At 39.7% G+C, this 23,964-nt stretch overlaps 1 protein-coding gene across 1 annotated transcript; it reads right to left on the minus strand.

Annotated features, from left to right (window-relative positions):
• Positions 1 to 6,722: 6,722 nt before the first annotated feature.
• On the minus strand, positions 6,723 to 22,613 carry rab11fip2 (RAB11 family interacting protein 2 (class I)). The gene is made up of 6 exons (XM_080036979.1): positions 22,473 to 22,613; positions 21,029 to 21,614; positions 17,667 to 18,073; positions 15,451 to 15,784; positions 14,025 to 14,100; positions 6,723 to 11,695 (listed from the first exon to the last, which is right to left on the minus strand). The coding sequence occupies exons 2-6, from the start codon at positions 21,379 to 21,381 to the stop codon at positions 11,471 to 11,473; spliced, it is 1,395 nt and encodes a 464-aa protein (XP_079893105.1). The 5' UTR covers positions 21,382 to 21,614; positions 22,473 to 22,613; the 3' UTR covers positions 6,723 to 11,470.
• Between the last annotated feature and the right edge of the window lie 1,351 nt (positions 22,614 to 23,964).

Genomic DNA, 23,964 nt, shown 5'->3' on the forward strand with positions numbered 1-23,964 from the left:
CTGCGTTAACGCCAGACTCTTATCGGGCGATAAAAAAAATATCGCCGTTAATCTCTTAATTCCACCTCCTGTTCGGCTCAGGGGAGATGCTGTTCGCCGTCGGGGTGAACCCCCTTCCGCACGTGAAGGCTCGCTTCACGTGCGGGAAAGCTATAGTGTGAGCGGCCACAGCTTGTATTTTGGTCATATCTAACACTGGACTGCAGGCCTATATAAAAGTGTTGTACCTTTGCTTTCTTTGGGTTAAAAAAAACTCCATCAACTCAGTATCCGTCTAGTCCAAAACAACTCTGTCAGCTGCTGCTGCAGACGGTGTGCAGACGTGCTCGGAGAATCGGCATCGGCGCATCAACAGTCATTCAATGCAGCGGCAGTAATCATACAACCGAACGGTGTAGAAAGTCCCGTCAGTTAAAAATAGTGATCCAGATTTTAAATCCATGTTAAAATCGGAAGGATATAAAGCTAGTTAGCTTAAAAAAAGTAGCAAACATGTCAACTGTGATGTGTTCAGGCCGGCTCAGTAATATGATTGATGTGTTCAAATGCAACACAAAAAAAAAGAAATTTGAGATTTTGGCGAAACTTGTTTTCCCAGCAAGATAAAATAGATAGTAAAGATGGAATGGAATTATGACCTGTTTAATGTCCTATCTTGAGCTATGATCATATCAGCAATTAAAGCAATAATACAAGTTCTATTTCAACAAAATAATAGAAAATTATCAATTTTGATATCAATAAAGACTTGGATCGTTAAGGAGTCTTGAAAATGGTATCAATATCAATACAAATTAACGATCTCCTGTCATCTGAGAGAAATTAAGATGATTTAATTTTTTTAACCATTAGTATTTACCGGTTAAAAATATTATCGGTTGACTGGTTTACCATGGACATCCCTTATACTGTATAAATGTATATCATACATTGTATGTTTTTTTTTGTGTTATCCCAGTTAAGTTTATTATTAATTTTTTATAATTTAATATTACTTTTAATAGTTCCGGGACGTTGGAGCAATAACCTGGTGTTTTGACACTTCAGTGTGCACTGTGAATTTGAAGTAATGTTCAGTTTTTGAATAAAGATGCAGCATTTACAAATGTTTATTTTTTTTATCCGATTCATCGATTAATCGAAAAAATAATCGACCGATTAATCGATTATTGAAATAATCGTTAGTTGCAGCCCTAAACAATTCATCGTTACCTCTTATGGCCTACAGTTCAAAGTTCATGTTTAACTGAATAAACAGTTTGTAAACACAAGTACATCTTGTTGAACATTATTTATTTTCATCACCAATTATCATAGTAGAACAGCTTCCTCAAGCAGTTTGTGATGCATGTTGGAAACAGGAGATGAGCCCCTGGTCTGATGCGCCACCTGGCTTGAGAAACACGTTCTCAAAGACTTACTTTGAGTCATTATTTAGGAGCACACACATATTATGAATGAATTCAAATGAGACATTTTAATCTAGATTAATCTAGATTAATTTCAAAATTAATCTAGATTAATCTAGATTAAAAAAATTAATCTATGCCCACCTCTAAATTATATATAAGTATCCCCAAACGTTGACGCTGACAGTATGCCTTAAACTGAGTCAGACAGTGGATATGGACATTCAGACTCTCAGGCAAAATTATAGGGATGTTAGTGTACTTCTCTGAAGAGTGACATGATTTCTGAGCATTCATATACAGTATCTCTAAGTACAATTTGGTTGCACCGTTAAACAAAGTTGCTTGGAACAGCTCAATCCAAAAAAGCCCTTCTTAGCCTTCTAATTCAAACATAAATTATTTAAAATGAGTTGTTTGATGTTAAAATATTGAGCTGACATGTTACCAACGACATCCAACTAAAGTGAAGGTGGTGGCACAAAAAACAGATGTTAATTGAAATGTCTAATGTAGCCCAAAAACAACAATGTGTATGAATAGGGTAACAGTAAAAGGTTAATACTTTCTAATGGTACAGTGTGCGCTGATGTCACATCCTCCTGGCCGAGCTTCCTACTGTAAACTGTCCATTTCCATCATCTGTAAGATGACCAGAGAGTGCAGCTCAACAAGACGCTCTGTATGAGAGACCATGAAGCCAGACACTCAAAGACATTGGCAGACTTTGCTGAGCTCAGCCCAAACATACAACACGTTCCCCCTCAAACCTGGGCTTGTTTGGCTGCTGGCACCCGAAGGCATCAGTCAGATGTCTGCCAGCTGAACTGAAATGTGCCCACAGAGTACACACACACTGCAGCATCACTACCAGAGCATGTGCCCTCACCTTGTCTACCTTGGCACTTTTTGAGTTTGATGGGAAAAAACATGGCCCACTGCAAACGACAAGTCAAGTGCCAGACAGCATATTTATACATCTTAATTACCAATAATGAAGGCCAGTACCTGCCAACGATCTCACACCAGTGGTTACTGTATCGTGTTGACTAGGCTGCGTGTCTGTTGTTTGCCTTCTACTTACATGAGAATTGCACAAATAAAAATAGATGAAAAAATTTGATTTGCTTAAACCATTAGATCCAATAACAAACACGTTATGATGATGGCTATTTAAATGCAGGTAACACTTGAGGATCAAAATGTTTAGTAAATGAGCCTGTTACATCAGGAAATGATAACTAAGCTTAAACATCTTCAGAACGGTAAACCCTGCAGGCTCCAGCGTGCCTCAGATTTACAGAAGATCATGAATGAGACGGAGATGATTATTAGCTACGCTCACAGATTGTCATGTCACAGATCGTTCGTTTTACTGGACCTGTCAGGGCTTGGTGAATGACTGCGCCAGACTCTCATGATGCTTTGTCTTATGTTCCCCACGAATTGAGGCCCATGTTTGGATGCATGTTTAGATCTGTCGTCGGCGATAAGTTGGAACCCCGAGACATTCTTTATGAGGGTAATGGAAACAAGTTGCATGGCCTTTTTTTTTTTTTTTCTTACCGTGAAATAGGCTACAGCCATCTTCCTGACGTCTGGATTTATGGCCTGGTAATTCCCCACTGGAGTAATTTGGCTGGTACATCTGCAGCTTAGCGGCATTCCTGCAGAGCTCTCCTGTGCTGTGAAGTCAGGAGATGACTGATTGATTGATTGTATTACTCTAGTTTTAGCATGGCTTTACTGAGCTATTGCAGTGAAGTTTCTAATGTGATCTATCCACTGCAAACTGCAACTGCACTTTGACGTAAGCAGCGAGTGGCCGGCGTGCTGCTGCGCTTTCATGCTGAGATGATCACAAATCATAGTTTAAAAAGTGAACTTAGCATAATAACCCACATCAATAACAATACGCACAATGACTGATATTTTCTTAGATAAGGGGGTAATTTAACCTTCTTCCACACAGAGAAATGTGTAGGGTAAATAAATAGGGTACAGTTAAATCCTCAACCATTAATAACAGTGTCGGACTACAACATGGCTTCTACTGTGTAATGGAAATGTTCTGCTTGATCATGAGTATATGAAACTCTTCACTGTGGATAATACTACAATGAAAGAATCAGTGAGAGTTCCTCACAGCTTACACTCTAGTGATCCCTCTACAAGATCTTTTGGGTGCCAATTAAAGGCTAAAAATGACCAAATACAAACCTAGCTCATGTTTCCCAGCTTTCAGGTGCTAAGTCCCCGGCACGTGCTGCTCAGACGGTGATAATGTGACCGCTCTCTCACCAGCTTGCTGAAGAAAAACACAGTGGTCCTACCAGCTCGACCTGTGCCCCAAAAGAGCCCACCATGTAATAATAAGCACAAGATATCCAACTTTAAAAGAGTCTTCGCACAGGGACACATCTGAAATGAGAAGATGTTTAATTACTGGATGCAAATCTACTATTCTTTAATGTTATGTGTGTATATGAGTGGCTAAAGTGAAAGGCTTAATATCTACCTAACTAATTGATGAGTCTATGACCTCCATCCAAAAATAAATGGAGAACACAAACTAAGCTATGCACTGTGTAGTGTTATTATGAAATGTCTTTATATTCATGACCTTTACTGGTATTTAATGCCATTAAATAATTTAAGTGTTAACATAAGTGCCCTCGGTTAACTCTAATTAGTTTTTAGCCATTCAACTTGATAGAAATAAAAAATAGGTTAATTGCATTTTAGCTAGCGAAAAATAGCAAGAATTTAGCTATACAACATAGAACAGTGTAACACAAATAACAGCTAGATAGCAACTTTACCAATATTACACTGATATTACCGCCCAATATTTTAGTCTGTATATAGAATTTGCATTTATCCTTTTCCAAAACAATATTAGGCTAAAGCAGCACCAATGACTAGTAGGCTATGCTAGCTAACAATAGGTATAGGTAGCTAACAATTAACGTTTTTCACGGCATTACTTACTGTACATAGCCTACATTCAATAAATGTAACAAAAAATACCTTCTCAGTATGAAAACAACCTATTTGCTTGTAACTACAAAAATAAACAATAATATAATGCAGATAGCCTACCTGAAAGTAACTGTAAATTGGTCCCATATTTTGAACTAATAGAGATGAGGACTAAGACCTACAGTATCTGATTGAATATTGTGGCCACTCTCTACTTTAACTCAAGTGTAGGCCTACTGCTGTTGAATATTACCGACATATGTTATAAAAAATAAAATAAATAAAAAATAAAAAAAATAGCAATATTAAAAGACTCTAGCTGCCTATGCATAATGTTTTCCACAACACATTTGAGAAACAGTAATAGACAGGCCTACAGTTCATTTAGAGGGCTTGGCTCTATCTACCAAGACTTAACCTGTCAAATGTGTACTGAATTTGTTTACAGTGCTTCACCAGCAAGTTACCTTGTAGGCTATTATCATGAAAGGGTTAAAAGACCATGTTTATACCACCTAATAGGCTATATATCTTTTATTCTACATGATAAACTTTGTGTTTGGTGAGTGTAAATCCCTCTTTTTCTTATTGTGTAGACCTATAGCATGTAGCCTACATCCCTCTTGTAGCTACTGTATCTGAGCTGTAGTCTGAATCCTTTGACCTTGTTTGCCAGTTTATGTCGACAGATTCCCCCTCTTCTCTGGTTGTCATCTGGCTTTGTTCACCTGATACCAGACGCGTGGCAGCTATCAGAGGAAGACAATAGCTTACCATCAATACAATGCACACGCTGGGATCTGCAGCACGTTTGACACCTGATTTGTGTCAAGCACCTATTCAGATTAGTTAACTATCCAACAAAGAGCCCTGCGTCGGAGGAGTGGGTGGGGTCTGATACTCTGGGGACTTTGAGGGGTTAACCTTGACATCTGGCCCCCGATCATCCAACAAGTTCAGGCCCAGCTGCCCAAATACGTCTGCTTTTCCCCCTAAAAACACCTCATCCATCTGCTGAATTTCTCCCCATACAGGTTTCTCCATGATTGCCTAAGGCACATACGCGTGCTGGTTGACACCGATCCCTGCCATGACGCCCATCCATATTTAAAGGCAAGTACAGGTGACCTGTGGGTGGCCCTCTCCTGCACGCTTGTTGTCTCCTGCTGTACCCGCAGAATCTTACACAACACGTTTGTTGGATATTTCCTCAAATTACAGCAATATGATATAATGCACAATGAACATGTGGGCTTTAATTTAGGAGGCACTCAGATGACACGTGCCACTGCCGTACAAAAGCTGGGACCTGTGAAACTCAATCTGTTGATGAAGGTGTAAGGATGACAATGAGTATGCCAATTAGCTTATGAATACAACAGATGACACCTACATAAAGCCCAATTACACACTTATTTGTGTGCGGTGTCTCCCAAAGCAGACTATAAGTTAACACGGGAAGATAAAAAATTCATCAGAATGCATGCTGCCAAATTGAAATTGATCTTGAAATTAACTTTACTGAGCATGGCTGCATCTAAATATTACTGACACTTAAAATTAGCCTGAGATTAAACCATGTTTTAATCTAATTACTAAATCGGCACAGGTTGTCACCTGTGACCTTTAAAGATTGGTTCCTTAAAAAAGGGGTTATGTTCTAAGTAATGTAGGTATTTCCTAGTGTCCATGGTTACCACTGCTATGCGTTGCCCATCGTCAGATGTAACACAGTGCTTTGGCGTGCAGTGGCAGCTGCTGTGGCGTTCCTCTTCAGGGACTATTAGATGGAGGTGACAGGGGAGAGGTCATGTCTTAACCTGTTATGTGGCAGGGTGACAGGCAAGGGAACCGACCCACAAAAGCATCAGCCGGTAAACAACACAAGTGTTTCTTGTCCCAAAAGGTTTCACACAGTCTCGACGCACACATAGGCAAATGAGTGTTTTTTTAACAACCAATCTTGCAAGAAAGGCATGGGAATTTTTCCAGAACAAAAGAAAGCTGCTTTAAGTAGGTTGAAAACAAAGGCTTGACACAAATGAACACAATTAGAAACGCTAATCGTGCTTTAACTGACGGTGAGATGGGAGTTAATCGAGCTTTTGATTTATCCATAAGAATGATGGGACAGGTGTTGAACGAAAGGATAGCAAATTGCACTTTATGGAAGATTTGCATTACATTTAGACTGTAGTTTCGGATTAACCAGCTTTTCTTTAAGGTGTAAGGATATTGTGATTGAATCAACATGTCTTTAAAGGCTTCTGACGTTTTTGCCTAAAAACAAAAACAATCAAACCAAAAACACAACAGCCGTTATCATTTACAGTGAGTTTATTGAAAAGGACAAAACAATCTTGTGCCTTTCAAACTACATCCAGAAGAACATTGGGAATCGATTATCATGATGGAATGATAATGAAACTGTAGTACACAGAGAATGTATCAATAAATGCATCACCAAATTGAATTGATGCTCGTGTTGGCACTTTACATTCAGTAACCATCCTGTTTTTATAATACATACATACATCATTTGGACCTAACGCATTTCCAGAATTCGGTAATAAAAAGCCGTACATTCTTGTCCCAAAACATCATTGTATGAAAGTCTTGCATATTGGCTATTATGTGAAAAAAAAAATTAAACAAACACAAATGTGCCTTCTCCAATAAAAGGACATTTGTTAACCAGCCCACACACTGTACAATTCAGAGTTGAATACATTACAATAATGTCGGTGTGGTGAGGTTTGATGTAAATTGACCCAATCTAGTGGAATTAATGGTTTGTAGATAGGAAAAATGCCACATTATGTGGTAATGGTAAAAAGTGTTACGAAATCAAACTATGTGATTGACATGCAGAAATGACAAGAACCCAAACACACCCATTTACTCGATCTTGTTACATTACAAGACCTGAATGAACTGAGAGACCCAACGCACACTGACTAGGTTCAAAAGTGTCATTTTAGGTCTCCACCATGCTGGGGCACTACACTCAACTCACTTCTTGATTAATTGTGTTGGCTTGTGTGCAATAGCTTCCAAACAATTCCTTTAAACTCAATTATTATTTGCTTACCGGCGAGATCTTTTACAATCACGGTCATCATTTCCTTCAAAATTGTATGCCACATTACAAGCACCGTAAGGGGATTTAGAGGGAGCTTACGTCTGAGTGTCAGCATCATATTATGAGTCAAGACTTAAAAGAGGAACGATAGCGAGATCCGACTTGAGCTTTATGTCATCTCCACCAAAAGCTTCAATGCATGCTTCGTCAATATGGAGAAGATCCCCAGTACGATTGCAGTATTTTGTTTTGTTTTTGGAATGGGGGGGGGGGGGGGGGGTGGGGGGGGTGAGGGAGGGGCGTACATTAACCTGCAACACACATTAATGCATGTGCAAAACAATATATAGAAATACTTGATTTAGGCCATGGCCAAAAATTCCAAGCCTCCAAGCATTTTCAGTGCTCATATAAACACTGACATTAATTGGATGACACATATTATGCAAAGAGGCAAGGAAGAAGTATAATAATGATGCAGTTTTTTTTGCAATGTATCCCTTAACACTGCTATGCTAGTAAATGATTTAAAAATGCATTTCATTTCGATTTGTGTTTTAGTGTGGCATCTACCAAAGCACCAAATTACACTAAAGCGTAAAGCAAATACAGCGATCAAGCAAAAAGACGAATAGATGACAGCCAAAATGAATTAATTGGAACTACTCACCCTTCAATTTACATTTAAACTAAATAACCTTAGGGCCCAAATGTGTTCTACGTTTTATTTTAAAGACCTTATCTTATCTGTCATTTAATCATCCAAGCAAAGCAATGTGGCTTGAGGGCAGAACTAAGCGTAAATCACCTGTTCTGGTATCACTCTAATATGTTGCACAATATGACCTACACTAAAATGTAGTCAGAGAGAAATACAGCCAGAAATCCACCCAGGTGCTTTGCTATCAGGACACATGATCTATAGCTCCGGTAATAAGTCATGGTTTGCCACTGTCAGTTTAGCTGAAATGGAAGATGGGTGGTGAATACTATTCTGCAGTTTTACACTTTCATTTCCAACTTTTTGGAAATGTCATTGAACTTAACTCGCACCTTGCCTGCACCTCAGACGGAATACATCCCCAGGAAGCACATTTGCAAACATTTGAAATCACAAAATGGGCAAAAAGTCAGAAGGAGGTGAAGTGATATTACAAAGTGACTATACAGTATGTACAATGGAAGTAGTAAGAGATCGGCAATGTCCATGAACAACTGGCTAACCACCTATAGAGGGTAGTTAAAACTGTTGGTAAAGCCTGTAACATAGACACAGAGTTTACACTTCAGCACATGTCGGAAGGCAATCAGTGAGAAGCTTTCCCATAATGGAAAACAGATTCTTATCCACAAACCTTCTTAATTAGATCACATAATACTCATTTAGTGAACAGATTTTGAACATTTTTGGCTTTACAAAATATATACAGATCAGGTTACTCTAATTGGCAATAAATAGGAATTCACCCAACATCTGTGTCACATCATCGCATATCTATGCCATATCCACAATGAAGTTATCAGACTAATAGAAAGAAGTTAGGGAAAAAGAGTCACCCATATGAAATCTCTTTGGATACACCAAATACTCAAAAGGCAAGCAAGGTTCAATGGCCTAGTTAGTGTACTGTATATTGTTAGAGTTATGCGTTTCAAAGCCGACCACAATACATTCAGTAACAAGAGATTTTGGCTTTGGGTCCAAAAAGAGTTCATGTACCTTCAGGCAAAATAAGTAGTTTTACAGCAGCAGAAATAAAAAGCTTATGACAAAATGTGTTTCTGAGTGATGTAACATTCAAGGAAAAAAATCTGATCAGTGTTTTTTGATTGTGGATATTACATAAATACAGTGTAGCACTTTATCACAGCTGTGATTTGGTATCATACAGTGTAAAGGTCAAATATGTTTAAGACTTGGGACTGGAAGGGTCATTTCTGATATAAATACCAGAAATAATATCAGGGAAAAGGACAAGGTGGAACGTCAGTATCTGATAAAGAGGTTTGATATATTATTAAAATGGTGAACTATGACAACATAAAGCATGTCTAACACTGTATAAATATGAATAAACTATTTAAAATGTAAACCTAAACAGCAGTAAGTGATTATACTATAGTGGAACATCTAGTACAAACACAGGTTTAAATGAAAGAAAAAAATAATTTGGCCTCTTTCTGAGACTAAAAAATGTAAGTACCTTTATGTAATTCAGTTGATTTTAGTGTCAGCAGTGCAATCTACCAGCGGCCCCGAAGCTCACTGGGCATTTGTTCAGTAGGAAGTGATAAATTAACACAATTAAAGAGCGCTGTTTAACATGGAAACACCATATGTTGTTATGACATTTGCATCACAGATTGAGGCGACATATGAGATGACAGAACAGTAAAATGAGAAAAACATACACCTGGCAACTGAAATAGGCAGTTATTTGTGACCTGAATGACACTCATTGGCTGTTTAACTATTAGGAACAGGTTCTCATTAGTACTCAGTGAACTGGTAAGACACACGTTTATCTTATATGAATGCATTTGGACTGTGCACAAGAAAAAAATTGCTGAAATATACTGAGGCACGGTACATAATTAATTTGTGACTAGAATTTCATTCAATTGAAACAGATATTAAAGCTAATGGGAATCAAATACAAAAAAACTATCAGTAAGACTGAAATAAATGAAGATTTTGGGGGGGGGGGCATCTGAACCCAACAGAACAGTGTTGTAATAGTAGGTGGCGGGGGAGAGAGTTGTTGGGATAGCGTTTTCTACCATAAAGTATCTTACAAATACATTAAACTAATAGTCGTCTCTAAAAGAGCTATGACATACTTATAAATTAAGACTGCTAAGCATATCCACATATGCAGCGAGGTACCATTAATACAATCCTCAGCAAAAACTATTTTAAGGAGATGAAGTAGCTGGTAAATCTGTGGAGGCTGTAACAGAGAACTCCCAAGCTTTTTCCAGTGAATCAAATCAATATCAGGAGATGAGTTCAACCCAACTATGTGATATAAATGTAAACAGGAACATTACCAGCAGATTAAAGCAAGATACTCAAGTTATGATTATTGCACTTAAATCAGTAAAAATCATCTAATTCAGCGAGCGACTGATAGACCCTCAGTCCGAGAAACTAGAATGATAGTCATCACAAACGTCAGTAACCGATAAAAAGAAAAGTAAGTTTGTTCGTTTTTTTAAAAGCATGACTCAGTAAACTAGAAAGAAAGCAGACTCCCAGATACTGTGCAGTGAGTAAGAATTCTTACTGTAACTCTCATCCAGCCTTTTCTAAGAATAAACATGAATCACTCTGGTCATTAGTAGGAGATCAGAGTTCATCCATCAACTAATCTCATGTATCTTGTAGATCAGGTGGCAACTTCAAGACTCATGCTCAAGTGTAAACACTAACGCTAACTACAGCTTCATTTTATAGACTTATTAAACTACTTCATCTTTCAGCACAACACGGCAACAGCAGCATCTGGTAAACATGAATTTGGCTGCGTTTAGCAACTGAAGAGCTTCTGGGCAGATGATGACGGCTGTATGTTCAGCTAACATCTGTGGGTTCACAAGTGCATCATCATTAAGCTAGACATAGACTTTGTGAAAAATATGGATTTGATCCGACTGGTGGGAGTAACCGATGTATTGCGCTTATTCTGTACCTAAAAAATCCACCGCAACAAGGGTTTATTAAGAGAATATTGGAATGAAAAAAACCTACAAACAATAAAACCTGCATGAAATAAAATAAACCAAAACATGGCAAAATAAAATTCTTCAACTCTAAAAGATAAACTACATCCATTGAATAAAAATGCTCTAACGCAAACATAACTCAATCATAATTTTGGCGTTGAACAATCCCATTGGTCCCCACATGTTTTATCCCCCTTGAAACTGACACATGAGCCTTCACTAGTAACGCTACCGCTAAGCCTTCATTAGTAACGCTTTCATCCTTCTTGTTTTACTTTTTACCAAGTTTACCCGCCTTCTTCTTTGGCTCGTAGGGCGTCCGTAGAATGCTGGGCGTCTCCTCCATGACGCGCACTAGAAGGTTATCAATGTAGTCTTCCAGCTCCCTGATGTGGGCGTCTTTCTTTCTCACCACTTCTTTCTGCTTGATGAGTTCCTGCACCACTTCATCAAAGGAGAGTTTGCTATAGGCGGCCGCGCTTTCCTGCGTCACCTCCTGGAAACAGAAAAACATGTCAAATGCTCAATTCAGCCAACATCAGATTTTGAGGTTAAACGCTCCATAAGCGTCATAGTTTTCGCAGATATTTTTTTGATAAATAGATTTTAATGGTAGAATGATCTTCAATGAAAATGCAGCATCTGATAACAAAGGCAAGAGAAACAGAAACCCTTTAAGTTAACTCACAATGTCACTGAGGAAATAGACTAATTAGACGTGTCGGCCCGACGTGACATAAACTGTCATGTGTTTATCTCTTGTTCTTTGTTGCTAATAAAGGCTAATTGAGAGTTGTTAAGATGAGACTTTTCAAGGGATTCAACTGACATGTCTGTGAATTCTATGACAGATTTAAGGATCTTATATTGTGCAACAGTGATTATACAAAGCAAGAGCAGTCTAATGGGATTTCACTTGTTAGTGACGCTACATAACATCTCGAGAAAGTTGTTTGCCTTTTTCTTTAGTTTGAAGCATTTAACACAATGCTCTAACTAGAAAGGGTTCAGGCAGAAGAAAACTCTAACAAAGCTGCCAGAACTTCATAATAAAGATTGATTCCTCAAAACAAAGATTCTTCTTTGGGTGAAGAGGGGAGGGGATCCTAAATGCCAGACTGCATATTTCTGCAAATAAAAGGTCAGGCTAATAAATACCAAAATAAGGACGCAATCCAAACCCAGCCTTGCTCTTTGTGGCCGACCTATTTGGACAGAGCAGCGTGGTACGGTATGTGCAGATCATATTGCGCGGCTACGAGAGGAGCTGTAATCGTTTTTAATGAGGGACCACTTTATCGCTTCAGTGCTGGGCATCCTCCCCCGAACGGATAGAGCAGCAAAGCCTTCAACCTGTTTAAAATACCACACTTATCAGCTTCCACTCCCATGCACCAGTCAAGCCTTCCACTGCTGGGCAAAGACAATGGGGAAAGACCTGGAGCGGGACTGCTTACCAGGTATCTTATCGCTTCTAACAGCGTAGAGGCTACTGTGAGGCAGACACAAACCAAAATGAAATATTTGCCACTGAGATTAAATGTCCAATGTAGGGAGGGTTACATGAACAAATCTCTGTAACCTATTCCACACACAACACACAGAAAAGAAGGCATCGCACCAAAAGATACGACACTTAAACGGCCTGAGAGGGAATAAGAGAACTGACAGCCATGTGGAAGTGGATGTCGGTTTCACATACAAGCTTGTGTGTGTGCGCACGCCTTCACACACACACACACACACACACACACACACACACACACACACACACACACACACACACACACACACACACACACACACACACACACACACACACACACACACACACACACACACACACACACACACACACACACACACACACACACACACACTCTCTGGAGCTTTAGTGGCTGGTGACAAAGGCTTGGAAATGACCATGAATTGGCAAAGTAATGATGACAATTTTTCTGCGATCAGTAGTGAGGAGAAGATAAGGCGCACACTTGGCATTCTCCAGTTGTGTCATTACAGTTTCTAATGAGCTCAGCTTTGAGAATCTAAAAGCTCAGGCCTTTGAAATCTCCCACTGCCCTCCCTCCCCCCGTGTGTGGTTAATTAGGGCCTTGAAGCAGAGGAAATGGGAGCTGCCATTTCTGCAAGGCACGGCGGCGTGCACAGGGGCACATGTGTGGATACCGACAGCCCTCAACACCCACAAAGAAAGGTGAGGAAAGCCAGTATCAGCATTAGCTTTCTCATTTAGGCATCACTTTAGCTACTGCTCGCACTGCTCCCACAGTAATGCCAATTTTGCTGTGTAACAGTCTGCAAATTTGAGTAATTTTCCAATTGGAAAGGATTGGAAGAATATAAACTGAACACAAACTACAAAGGGTCGAGTGTACAAAATCTACAAACAATGTAACAATGATTAAGAACAAAGGAGAGAAATACATTTCTATCCCATTTTCTCAACAAAAAAATCCAATTATGGAACTAGTGCAACACACCACTATGACCTTACAGACTGAATATTCACACCACTTCATATTATGATCAGGTCAGACTTGACGACTGATGTGTCCAGCTGCTAATTAGTTGAATGGCACATCTGAATTTTTCCAGAGGCCTCAGAGATCAATGTCACCAGCTGCTATGTCAAATGACACTTACTGTTCTCAATTAAAAATCTGCATGGCACTACACAGGAAGTAATGACACAGTTCCGACAGCTGCGGCCACAAGTCCTCTTTTTTTTCCACCTCCATCACTGTGTGCAAAAACGTAACCTGACAAATCATTTGCTTTTAGGAGGAGGATTGTGCCGTCTTTCTTACATTTTTCTTGCCATAGATGCCCTTCTTCCTCCTCTGGTCAAAGGTGAGGTCTTCATTTCTTGTTGACTTTTTATCGCTGCAAAGCAATCAAAGAGAGAGTCAGTATTCACATAAAAAGGCATTACAGGTTGTTAGTGAGGTGTGTCTATCCTTTGCGAATGAGTCAAAAATGGATAATTTTTCAAGAGTGACAGTTTATCAAGGAATAAGATATGCACAATGGCTTGTTTTTGCGGCAGCTGTGGATAAATCCATTAATAAATTTGCACCACATTACAAATGACCACTGAGCTAAAGTATGACAAAGGCAGCCGTAAAGATGATGGGCCAGTGCCTACAGAGATAAGTGGTTAATTGGGTGGTCTATCTCTGCAGAGGATCTCATTACTATAGCTCAGAGGGCTCTGTTATCAAGCCCAGGCTCTCTAAAGAGCCACTAATGACACCTTCCACTCTGATAGAACCAGAGCCACAGCGCTCACCAACTCTTTATGTAACACAGGGAATAGATGTAAACGGCTCGGTTTTAACAACAATACCTGACAACACAACGGGAGAAAAGCAGGGAATTTCTATCAGACAGTAGATTTCAATCAACAAGGGAATTTGAAACTTTATGGGAATGCTGTAACCAATATCCTGTAGTTGTCCTATCGGGGAGCAAGATCGCATTTTGGGATTGTGAGATGATTTGTGGAATATGATGAAAAAGGGATAGTAGAGATATGTTACAAATGTAACAGAAGCACTGCAATTCAGATGGTCAAAGCTGATTTTAGCCACATGTATGTAGGCTACATTTAAGGCATTGAAGAAATGGATATTTCAGTGGAACATATTAGGAATTAAGTCATGTTTCATTCATAGTCACATGTGTTTTGGAAAATCCTAAAATAAACAGTTGACCTTGCAGCGGTTTGTCACACGAATGTTTAGGGATGTTTAGTACTGTATATACATCTTTAGAAAGCCATCTTAATATGTTGGGTTTGCCGACAAAAACAACTGGACATTTTGTAAAAGTGTGGGTGTGTTGAGATCTACTGCAGATTGACTTAAGATCAATTGAGATATATATAAATATATGAGATGGGAGAGATTTATCACTGCAGTGTTTTGGAAAATATGGGTTGAAATTGGACAGAATATGTACCTTTATAACCACTGACAGGGTAACATGAAATATTGTATTCCCTTAAATATTTTCTGAAAAAGTGGCTGTTATAAGATGTGTTTTGTAAATGTATATGTGAATTTCTGTATCAATTAAAAGTCATTAAAATAATCGCATTTAATTGCATTATCGGGTATCTATCAAGATAGCGGGAAACATTGTGTGAGATGAATAAGGCTCGGTGCTTGGAAACTTGTGTGGTGGTTTTTAAATTTTGCCGAAGCATACGGAGCAAAACACAAAAGGGCCAACCTGGAGATGAACGGGTTGGTGTCTGCTTGCGAGTCTCCGCCAAAGGGGTTGGGGCAGCGCAGGTCTCCTGAGCTGCCTGAACGCGCCCCGTTGCCGGTCTTGCGGCCGTCCTTCTTTCCCGTCACGCGTTCCAGTAGGCTGACCTTCTCCTTTTTCTCCTTCCGCTCTGCCCGGTCCCACAGCTGCCCGTGCTCCCCCTCAAATGGGTTGCGGTTGCGTGGGAGCGTGGCATACTTCTGTGGCAGGGTGTCACTGATATCAGTGAAAGGGTCACTGTGTGCCTCGCTGTCCTGTAAGTCTGGCACCACGCTCTGGGAACGCCTGTGAGGGCAGCCTGGAAGAGAGAGAGCAAAACAGTGCATTAGAACTATGAAAGAGTTATGATAAAATAATGACTAGGCAAATAAATAAATCACACTTGAACACTCTCACACGTATGTGTTTTGTGTGTTCATCTGTGACTGATCTAACCAGACCAATACCAATCCCTGATTTGATATTAAAAAGGTGGAGTCAGCGATTGTGGAGAAATGCTTTTTGTTGAAATCACCTTTTGTCTAAAGGAGTTAATATCTCCTCACAATCAGAACCCGTCTGTACAAAAAAATTTAACATGTTGCTAGCTGTGGTGGGCCCCCTTTATTGACATACCCTTTGTTTACAGAGCCTAGGCTGTGTATTAACTGCAGATTTTTTTCCGGCACAGACACAGTAAGGACAGGTAGCGGATCATGAGGAGATATTAAATGATTTTGACAACAAGCATTCTCCAGAATCGCAGACTCCACCATTAATAGAACATGATTGATATCAATTCAAAACTGATCATAGATTGATTTCTGTTGATGTTTCTGTCAACGTGTTTTATCGTGTTGTTTTCCTAGTTGGTCTTGTGGCTCTTCCAACTCATTCCCCACAAAAAACATTGTATTGGTAGCAATAAGCAGAGCTTGTTATATTACAGCCCAAATCCTGCCATTTTGTCCCTTCTATCAGCAGCAGAATTTGGAATAGGTTCCCCTCCCTTGCATGCCAGTCTGAATAATCACATCAAAGCTGGTTACTAATAGTGATAGTCATCGTAATGTAGCTGCCTTAGATTGCTGTGGAGATCGGACAGTGCACATGGAGTGGACGGCGGGTTGGGGAATACTATTTATTTGCCTTTCTTTTTTTTTCTTTTTAAATCAAGATAATTTTTTCTGCATTTTTGCTTGTTATTAGATAGATTTGGAGACAGAGTTGAATTGCGGCAAAGAGGGGAAGACATGCAGGGCCCGGGGGGCGCTCTTACCAACTGTGCCACAAGCGCCCCAACTTTTATCATTATTTATACATTTACAAATGAACTATTGTGTTGTTGGTGAATACATATTAGACAATTTTGATAGTTGGCTTATTGCTTACAGCTTCCCTTCGTCAAAATTAGGTATTTTATTGCTTCAGCACAAACTAACCATACTTTAATGGTGGGCTCTAACGTTATTGCCAATCAATACCTGACCTGAAAACTGACTATCAGCTGATAGCAACATTTCAGTTGACCCCATTGTTAACCACACATGCGCTAATTTGGATGCTTTACATTGAATGAATTTCCAAGTGTTACATTTTACATGTAGATACTTTTGGATCTCTGTACTGTTGTTATTGTGGTAATCTGGACTATTGTTTGTATTGGTTACAGCTACAGTATCAGGGACAGAGAGAGCAAAAAGGAGGCTGGTAGAGCTGGAACATTCAGGACAGTTGCTAAACTAGTTAGCATGGGAGCATGGATCAATAAAAGGCCTAGTATCAATATGAACAACCTTAATAACTATCTATTTAGTTAAAGTTTATATATCTTACATTATAAATATCTGGGTCTTCTATCGACCTCTGCTGATGGCCACTAGAAATTGCAACAGCATCCCATGTTAAAAGACAGTCACAAGTCAAGAATGAGATGCTTAATTTAGACCAGGTATAGGCAACTACAACATTGTGGTAATAGACTCCATACCACAGTGGGATATAGAAACTAAAACAAAGCTGTCATTTTAGTGCTCATTATGAGGCTTCTATCCGTCATTAGTAAATGAGATTTTTGAGACAGCAGTGTCTTGCTTTTTTGATACACCGGGCTCTTGCTTTTATCCCTGTTTTGAGATCATACAGATCAAACAATTACTGCAACATATGTAAAAAAAACATATAGAAGCTGAGCTCCTCACCAGTCTCTTCAATGGAGTTCATGGAGTCCAGTTTGGGTCGAAAGTGGTTCCCAATTAGATCGGACATAGAATGGGCTGCAGATAGCTTGTGGGTGCCAGCGAGCAGTGATCTCTTGGCCTTTGCTTCGGGCTGGGGCTGTGGTTCCGAGCTGAAGGGCTGACGGCTAGGCTCTGAGTCGCACATGGCAGAGCGAGGCAAGATGGCGGAAGACGTGTCGCTGAAGCCTACTTCGTGTTTGCGACCCTTCATTTTGTTCTTGAGTTTGGAGAAAGGCGAGCGAGGCTTTTCCTTCATGGAGAGGTCAAACATGCTGGCCGTCATGTTGTTCCTCATGAACTGGATGCTGACCTGGATGCGCCCTCGTTCTTTCCTCTTCTTCCCCGGCTTGGACTCCAAGGAATACCAGCTAAAATGAAAGTGCAGGAAGTTTAGGATGAGTAACTTCAATGAGACAATTTAAATAAAAAAAGCAGGATTTAGGAAAATCCTGAGCTAATTACATGCAATTGTACATCATTCAGGAAGACAGGTATACAAAGTCTGAATGTGCTCTAAAGTCCTTACACTATCAAACAATACCACAAATGAAAAAAAATAGCCACTGACTTTTTGATGTGCTACTTTTTTATTGATGCAGAAAAGGCTCAATTGAGCAGACTAATCCAAAATCTCCACACAAATGCACGGACTTCAGAACCTTTTTCTTCTCGACACAAGTGAGAATACAATTTATCATTCAGAGGATACACATTATTATTTGCAAACTGAACAGAGGAAATAGCCTGCTGCTGAATAATATAGGCCATTTCAGGCTGCTTTTGGACTCCTATTTGTTTAACCTCTTTGCTTTTTCAACCGCAAGTAATGGGATTTATGCCTTCACTCTGAGCGAAATAAAGTGGCATTTGCACAAATCTGGCCTTTGTTCAGAAATGCAACGACAAGCAATTGGGAAATTGCACAGCCACGTCGCAGACCAACCCACCAGTTCATACATGCTAATGAGACGTATCCTCTGTGTTATAGGGCTTGGGACAGTGTCCTTTAGGAAAGCAGCATCACCATGAAACAGATATCAGTCAATGCATTCTGTCTGCTTTTGCCACATTAATCCGGGCAGTGTTGTGGGTGTATTCTAAGCCATGCTCACATCTATCTCTCTCTCTCATATATATATATATATATATATATATATATATATTAATGGTTCAACTTTGCATCGATTTTACTTGAGGAACCCCTTAACTTTATCAACAAAATGTAACAGTTTAATGAGATTAATTCATTTTGTCTTCATACAATTGCTGATAAGGTATTTCTTCCTGTGTGTAATCACAATGTGTTCTATTGCTTGGATTCTACAGTAAAACATCAGTTATAAGTGAAATCCAAAAAATAAAAATAAATAAAAAACATAATTTAAAAAAATGCAACAACGCAACTCTTAACCGTCTAGCTGGTGGCTCAGTAGCCCAGTCATGACAGGCTTTGCTGGGTGCGATTCCCAGGCTGAGCCCCGTGCTCGGTCTGATCAGCAGCCACAGCATGCGGCTGCCGTGGGGCCGGGGCTGCACCTCACGTGTGTCTCAAGGCCAAGATAAACCTCCCTGTGCTTGGAACCACAATCCTCCCACTCGGGCCCAGACCGCTGGGAAACTCCTCACAATCAACAAACACAGGTGTGCGATAATTATGGGCTGCCTACTCAGATATCAAGACGGGCTTTCCTCCTCAATATGTCAGTTCAAAAACACTGCGTATATAGTATCGAGGGTCCCGGTGTCATTGTTGAGTACGCCTGCAGTCAGTGTGGGATTAGGCCAACAAGCAACGTGAGCGTATTCATTACCAAACCAAATGCTGTAAAAGTGCACAGCCTTGAGGTGCATCACTCAGGCACCTAAAGCAAATAAAACCCATGATTATAACTTATTGAGATTCTCCCAACTGATGGGGCACGAGGAAGTGTGCTAATGTCTTTCCATGTGGAAATGTGCCGAGAGCTAATTAACACCAGATTCTATTTGGCTACTCAGGTCCAGTTTTCTTAATGTGGGGTTAAAAACCATGCGTGTGCTGGACTTGTAAGGGTCAGGACCCCTACGTTTAGCCAAATATTATATTGCCTCGTCAAGCTATTATAGTATGTACAGTACAGTTGGTTTAGTTTACTCAACCGGTTACACAGCCATTTCACAAGCTGGGACAAGCCTGGTCCCAGCATACACAGGGCATAGGGCGACTTAACAGCCTAGTTGAGTCATGTGTTAATGAAAGGGCTGACTCAGTTGGCAGGCACCTACTATTAGCCACCAATATCACACCTCTATGAAATGTAGTCCCTCCATTTCACCTGACTTGCATTCCCTTTGGGCTGAGGAAGGCACCCACAGCATTTAGACATAATTAGAACAGGAGAGAAAGTCAACTCTACACAGAACACGCCAACAGGCCTTTTGTTGCGTTTACAGCCACCATTGAAAACAATTGTTTGCATAGGAGTGACTAACAGAACATGCTCAGCCAGCTCCACTTGTTCCAATTAGTCCAACTGGTACTCACGGTGTCATAGATTAGGCTACAAATACTCTCTATAAGCTATTCATTGCTAAGTCTCACACAATAGTGTCAACAAGACAGAAAATTGGACCAATCTTTGGTCACTGACCAAACATAACCGCATTTGTAGTAGTTAGAGTTAAAAACTGAAAAGAAACAATCTGGTACTCAAATAAAGGAAATGTGATGATATTGTAAATCATGTGGTCCAAAGCATCACGTCACAGCCATTAGGAGTAGATAGCTAAGATAGCAATAACATATATAGAAAATGTGACAAATAACACCACATTTAGACCATGTTATAATCCACTTGGAATAGTTGTGCAAATACTTTCCACTTCCTCTCAAAAGTCCAGTCCTCTAATAACAGCACAACAACGTGACTGTGAGCTGGAGTTGCAAAGTACTTGAATGTAAACGAATCACAAAATAGCTGAAAAACTGTATATGTGATGCTAAAGACTCAGTATGAAATGTACTTTATCAGAACTCAACATGCAAACAAGACAAAAATGTAGTGGCATTGAAATACAACAGACCCTTCCTAGTATCCACATTTCAATTGCTATACAAACTAATGCAGAGGCTCATAAGTGTATCAGAAAATCTGACTTTTCAGGACAACCATGTGGCTCTCAGTACTATTGCAATGTTAGGTGGTTTATATGTTGTTATCCAATGGCATTGGAACCAAATAAAAGAGAAATGGATGCTTTTTCCCTGGAAAGTAAAATAAATGTTGGCCTATTAGAAATGTACATGGCTTGTTGGATTGACTGCTACATCATTTGATACTTACTCAGTTTTCTTTCGCTCCTTGTTATCAAAGATGTCATTAAGGTTGATGGACCTCTGACCGAGGAATTTGTCCATCCCAACCAAGGACCGATGCATCACTATAAAGCAGAGTTCGTATACTTCTGGGTTGCCCTCCAAAAGTAAACCAGGTAATTCAAAGGAGGCTTCTTCTCTCCAGTTTGGATCAAGTGTCTTCTCCGCCACCGATGTGGAGTACTTCTCTTTGCCCAGTTGGATGATTGTGTAGGCATCGTTGGTACCATGTTTGCCCTTGGGCTGTAAACCGGTTGCATGAAGAACAGTGGCTTGGACATGGGTTGGAAACCACTTTTGAGACTGCTCGCCAAGTAACATCGTCAGCACTGGTTATCAACTGAAAGCCATTCAAAACAAACTAAATGATCATTTACGTGGTTAGCTTTTTGAGTGAGTGTGATGTGCAAAAAGCAACAAACATGTTTCCCTATAGTTTGCTGTCAGTGTGGTTTATGGGCCTACAGAAGCAATCATTAAAAGCAATGGCAAACTCAGCAGCAAGCCTCATCTTCTGTCAAAACTCACGGATGTCCAAGCCACTGTTGAGTCATCTAGGAAAACAGAAAGAGACACATAACAGCATCAATTTTGTTCCCAGAACCATGATGTGACTCATACTGGTGCACAGGGAACACTGATATTAAGCCAGCTAATAATTCCAGCCGGCAAGCACTCGCACCAACATGCAATTTCGAAGTTATTACAATAAATAAAGATTAAAAAACAGAAATTAAATTGTGCTGTGATACTTCACGGCTTTGTACAGTGTCTCCCTCAGTTCCAGTTTCAAGACAGCAGTGAATGATCTCATCCAGTGACACATTCTGCTGTTAGTCCATTGTACAAGATGAGTGACTGACTCAGTAGGATGAAGGCATAAGTGTTTCATATATTACTTGAAAATTAATAATAATAAAAAGAGCAAATGTACCCTTAAATTAAAAGAAAATGTACCCTTAAATTAACTTTTGTTTACTTTTTCACTATCACATATCATATCCAGGTGTTTCTCTCTAGATGACTAATCTCTTAAGTCTGTGTCTCTGTCTTTAACGTGAAGACAGGCCTGGTTTAATTCACATAGAAAATAAAGCTGCATTTCATACAACAAACACGTGAATTATATCAAGGTGGATTTTACCTTAAAGTGAGCATCTTTACACAGGTTTGTCACAGCGACCTGAGCTGTTATTTCGCTGACTGCTAAGTCTGCTCGTGCACTAAATACACTTTCAACACTACAAGGCAATGCTAGCGTATGATGTTTACATCAAGCTTTGCTATTGTTTTTACATCTAGTTAGTTCCAGGATACCGCAGTTAGCAATACGCTGGTACCTGCGGAGCTAGCAAGTCCACAAGGCATCAGGCATCACACTCACAGACACACACACACACACATCCACTTACCTTGGTGTCATTTTCACCGACGCTAGAAGGACAGTCCGCGTTTCAGCTCTGCAAAAACCGGCGTCACAAATACATTCATGTGATAGTTTCTGAGGCAAATACCAGCTAATGCTAGATGTTGTTGCTAATGCTGTTGTTGCTTTTCACTGCTGGCGGCCACGGGAGAGCTTTACTTCCTCGTATGACGTCACTTCCACCGTACCCCGGTCAAAGTTAAAGAAAAAAAAGGGTGGGGGTGCGCGCGCCATGCACATATAATAAACGCACGCTCGCGCACTTTCGGTCACCACAAAGGTTTTAGAAGAAACAAAAGAGCATACAAGAACTAAAGAAAGAAACAAAGAAAAAGAGAAGAGAAGATTAATAATTTATTCCTTTGTCGGTATTTAGTTTTGTGGGAATACTATAAAGGTAAGCACAGCAGTAATGAGAGGTTATGGTTATTATAGCCTAACTTATTTTAGCTAACACTCGCCCATGCACTCGCCTCTGTAACCAAGGACCTAATATTAAAAGGTCTGTAAAATATAGGCAAGCTATGTGCACGTGTGTTTGCGCGTGAGAATGCGTGTGTTCGAGGGTGCACTTTATTTGAGGGAGGTAAATCATACAAACATGGGAAGTGCTTTTGTCTCATGAGTGGGACAAGGAGGTTCAGATAAGGGGTTCACTTGAATGAACACAGACATGCTTGTCACCCCACTTGACAAGTGCATCTTAACCAAACACACCTGCCTATGTTGGTTTTATCGTTCTGCCACAACCAGTGCAGTATGTACACATCACTGGCCTGAGGCTCCGCCTGGGCCATCCATCAAACTGAGATTGCACTTATCTGGAGTACATCTCTGAATGAAATGCTGAGGCTTAGTGAAATATTAGGCTGCACAAAAATGTGAGTCAGATAGCGTTTCATACATTTAAGGGTCTCAGCCTCATGTTTTGCATTAACAGTTTATATAAACATGAGGTGAATGATTACAGTACAATATCCCTTTGTAACTGGTTAAACTATGCAGAAATGCCATAACGAATAGGATATATCATGTGGCACAGTTAGTGTTTGAAAATGGTGTGATGAGAATTATTTCATATAATTTTTCTCATCGCAATGGCTTTTTTAGCTCAACAAATGAATAGCTCAAATAAAAACCCACTGTAACAAGAAAAATACTACTATGTTAACTAGTATTTTAACAAAACAAGCAAACAAAAAATACACATTTTAATTTGAATATAGCATGTTTTGAAATAGTTTTTAAGTCGCACACTGTGTTTGCAGGTTAATGTCATCAACAAATGCAATGGCATTAAAAAACCCTAAAGACCTACCCCCTCCCCCCATTCTGTTTCCCATTAAATAGCTTTAAGGTTGAAATCTTCTTATTGTGCAGTGCACCATCTAACAGTTGTATGTATATTTGGTGCCACATGTTTTTTTAAATAGATTTTTTCATATAATGTAAGCTTTTTATTTTATAATGATATCGTG

Source organism: Ammodytes marinus (assembly GCF_949987685.1).
Source record: "Ammodytes marinus genome assembly, chromosome: 11".
NCBI lineage: Eukaryota > Metazoa > Chordata > Actinopteri > Uranoscopiformes > Ammodytidae > Ammodytes > Ammodytes marinus.

Coding starts and splice junctions, on each gene's coding strand:
- rab11fip2 (XM_080036979.1), bottom strand. CDS start 21,381: ATGTTACTTGGCGAGCAGTCTCAAAAGTGGTTTCCAACCCATGTCCAA. Junction 18,074..21,028: donor AAGGAGCGAAAGAAAACTGA/GTAAGTATCAAA, acceptor CTTTCATTTTAG/CTGGTATTCCTTGGAGTCCA. Junction 15,785..17,666: donor GAACTCCATTGAAGAGACTG/GTGAGGAGCTCA, acceptor TCTCTCTTCCAG/GCTGCCCTCACAGGCGTTCC.